Source organism: Meleagris gallopavo, unplaced genomic scaffold, assembly GCF_000146605.3.
Source record: "Meleagris gallopavo isolate NT-WF06-2002-E0010 breed Aviagen turkey brand Nicholas breeding stock unplaced genomic scaffold, Turkey_5.1 ChrUn_random_7180001860731, whole genome shotgun sequence".
In the NCBI taxonomy this organism is placed as follows: Eukaryota; Metazoa; Chordata; class Aves; order Galliformes; family Phasianidae; genus Meleagris; species Meleagris gallopavo.
This window is the reverse complement of record NW_011126442.1, coordinates 7,765-10,642: the sequence shown is the minus strand read 5'-3', so window position 1 is coordinate 10,642 and position 2,878 is coordinate 7,765. Positions and strand designations below refer to the sequence as shown.

The 2,878-nt window shown below is 65.5% G+C and overlaps 2 protein-coding genes across 2 annotated transcripts in view; both read left to right on the top strand.

Moving 5' to 3' along the window:
• The first annotated feature begins 68 nt into the window (after positions 1–68).
• Positions 69–1,856, top strand: LOC100542044 (cyclin-dependent kinase 2). Its single transcript, XM_019611113.2, has 5 exons — positions 69–214; positions 284–454; positions 526–627; positions 1,155–1,358; positions 1,448–1,856. The coding sequence occupies exons 1-5, from the start codon at positions 170–172 to the stop codon at positions 1,550–1,552; spliced, it is 627 nt and encodes a 208-aa protein (XP_019466658.1). The 5' UTR covers positions 69–169; the 3' UTR covers positions 1,553–1,856.
• A 910-nt stretch (positions 1,857–2,766) lies between these two features.
• The window catches only part of RAB5B (RAB5B, member RAS oncogene family), a 3,117-nt gene continuing 3,005 nt past the window's right edge, over positions 2,767–2,878 (top strand). The window contains exon 1 of the mRNA XM_010726920.3: positions 2,767–2,868. The gene's annotated coding sequence lies outside the window, so the exon portion shown is untranslated. The remainder of the gene's footprint in view (positions 2,869–2,878) is intronic.

The window sequence follows — 2,878 nt, the reverse complement described above, 5'->3', positions numbered from 1 at the left end:
CCAGGGGCTGCAGAGGGGTCTGGGGGCTGCAGGGGGTCTGCGTGCACTGGGGAGGGGGGGGTCATGCTAGCATCCAGTCCACCCCTCCTCCAGACTGCTGGACGTGATCCACACGGAGAACAAGCTCTACCTGGTCTTTGAGTTCCTGCACCAGGACCTGAAGAAGTTCATGGATGCATCATCCCTGGGCGGCATCGCGCTGCCGCTCATCAAGGTGGGTCAGGGCGGGGGTGGCGGGGGGGCATGGGGCAATGCTGACCTCCCAGCCCTCCCATCCCTGCAGAGCTACCTGTTCCAGCTGCTGCAAGGCCTGGCCTTCTGCCACGCACACCGCGTCCTGCACCGAGACCTCAAGCCTCAGAACCTGCTCATCAACGCCGACGGTGCCATCAAGCTGGCTGACTTTGGGCTGGCACGCGCCTTTGGGGTGCCTGTGCGCACCTACACGCACGAAGTGAGTGTGGGGATGGGGGCTGCGGGCAGTGGGGGTGGCTCTGTGCTCAAAGTCTGCCCCCCACCCCGCAGGTGGTGACGTTGTGGTACCGTGCGCCTGAGATCCTGCTGGGCTGCAAGTACTATTCGACTGCCGTGGACATCTGGAGCCTGGGTTGCATTTTCGCCGAGATGGTGAGCAGGGGGAGGAAGGTGGAGTGGGGGGGAGGGGTTGCGTCCCCCTGGGACAGCAGCTGCTACTCCAGGGGACACCTGGGGTCACTGAGGGATGCCCTGGAGGCACTGTGGGGTTGCCCTGAGGACACCAAGGGGACACTGTGGTCATACTCTGGGGACACTAAGGAGCTGCCTTGCTGAGACCTTTGGGATGCACTGGGGATATCCTGGGAGAACCAAGGACGTGCCCTGGTGACACTGAGAGGACACTGTGGTCACGTTCTGAGGTCACCAAGGATGTGGCCCGAGGGACACCAAGGGGCACCGTGATCACACACTCAGGATGTGCCCCAGTTTGCCCCCATTCCGCCTGGCATCATTGCACACGGGGCCGGCCGCAAGCACAGAGGCACAAAAGAGCTCTGTGGGTGCCGGGGGTGGGGGTGGGGGTGGGGCAGCATCATGTGAGCCCCCAGCCCAGACCCAGCATCACAGGGTGGTCACGCGGGGTGGGGGCCGTTTGATCCCGGTGCCACCACGTGCAGGTGACGCGGCGCGCGCTCTTCCCCGGGGATTCGGAGATCGATCAGCTCTTCCGTATCTTCCGCACGCTGGGGACACCGGATGAGGCCGCCTGGCCCGGCGTCACCACCCTGCCTGACTACAAGCCCAGCTTCCCCAAATGGGCCCGGCAGGATCTGGGCAAGGTGGTGCCGCTGCTGGATGAGGAGGGCCGCAAGCTGCTGGCGGTGAGCACAGGGCTGGGGGGGGAAGTGAGGGGAGACGCAATGGGGGAGCTCCCCCCCCCCTCACCGTCTCTTCTTCTGCCTCTCTTCAGCAAATGCTGCACTACGATCCCAACAAACGCATCTCGGCCAAAGCAGCGCTGGGCCACCCCTTCTTCCGTGATGTCACCAGGGCTGTCCCCCACCTGCGCCTGTGAGCACTGGGCTGGGGGTGGGCATGTTGGCTGCAGACAGCGTGAGCACAGAGTGGGGCACTGGGACCCCCGGACCCCAGGACTGCTGGGGCAGGGACCCCCCCTTGCCTGGGCTCTCGGGCACTTACAGCTGGGGGTGAGGTGGGGGGCCGAGGGACAGAGCCTTCCCCCTCCCTTTGTCCCCCTCTCCTCCGTCCCCGGGGTGGCAGTGGGGGTCCACCTCTTCCCTTCCCCCCGCGGGTTTTTCCTCGCTGACTTTTGTAACTTTTTTGCTATTTTGTAGTTGACATTTAAAGCTCTTTGTGCAGCTCCTGCGCAGCAGTGCCTGGGGGATGTGGGGGGTGCGTGGGTGTCTGACCCCTATAAGCCCCTTCCGCAGCTGGGTGGGAGCAGTCTGTCCTGTGTCACCCGCCCGCAGCTCCCACAGCACCATCCTGTGCATCTGTAGGGCCACTACGCCCATAGGGCTCCCCCTACCTGCGCCCAGGTCCTTGAAATACCAATAGGGCCCATATGTGCCCCATCTCCTTACAGCACCCATACATGCCGCATGCTCCCCGTAGGGCCCATATGTGTCCCATAGTCCTTATAGGGTCCATACGTGGCCCTGCGTCCCACTGGCCCCCATCCGTGCCCCCATAGGGTCCGCATAGGCCCCGCCCCTTGGCGCTATGAAGCGCTGCTATTGGCCAGGCTTAGCCCCGCCCCCGCCGAAGACCTCAGCGTTAAAGTGAAGGAGAGCCGCTGGAGGTCAGAGGTCGCGGCTCCCGGCGGCCCCCGCGCGATCGGCCCGCACCCCGCAGCTCCACGGGCTTTCAGTCATGGGCAACACGGCCCGTGAATGGCCGCGAGGCACCGCCCTGCGCTTCGTCATTCATCGCGCCGCCAGCCGCGGGTTGGCCGGGCTGAGCCTCCTTTGCTCTGTGATTGGTCACTGCTGCTGCAGGGGTCCGCCCCCTTCGGTCACCTTATTTGTTCCTGGTGACTTCCCACTGGTCGGGCGCTCCGTCATTCACCTGGTCCCGCCTCCCCGCGGCATTCCTGCTGACCACTGCCTCACCGTTCCCTTATTCCCATTGGCGGCGCCGCGCTGCCCATCCGTCCAATCGCCGCCTTCCATAGGCCATCTCTCGCGGGGCGGGGGCGATGACGCACACTCCGCCACTCCCATTGGCTGCGCCGACAGGAAAAGGCGTGCCCGCCACCCCCGTCGCGCGTCGCCCATTGGCGGAGCCGCGCCTTAATCCCGCCCGCCAGAGGAGGGCTGGGCCGAGGCGCTGTTTGTGTGCTCGGGCCGCAGCGGGAGGCCGGGGCCGCAGGTACCGGGAG

Coding starts and splice junctions, on each gene's coding strand:
- LOC100542044 (XM_019611113.2), top strand. CDS start 170: ATGGATGCATCATCCCTGGGCGGCATCGCGCTGCCGCTCATCAAG. Junction 215..283: donor TCGCGCTGCCGCTCATCAAG/GTGGGTCAGGGC, acceptor CCATCCCTGCAG/AGCTACCTGTTCCAGCTGCT. Junction 1,359..1,447: donor AGGGCCGCAAGCTGCTGGCG/GTGAGCACAGGG, acceptor GCCTCTCTTCAG/CAAATGCTGCACTACGATCC.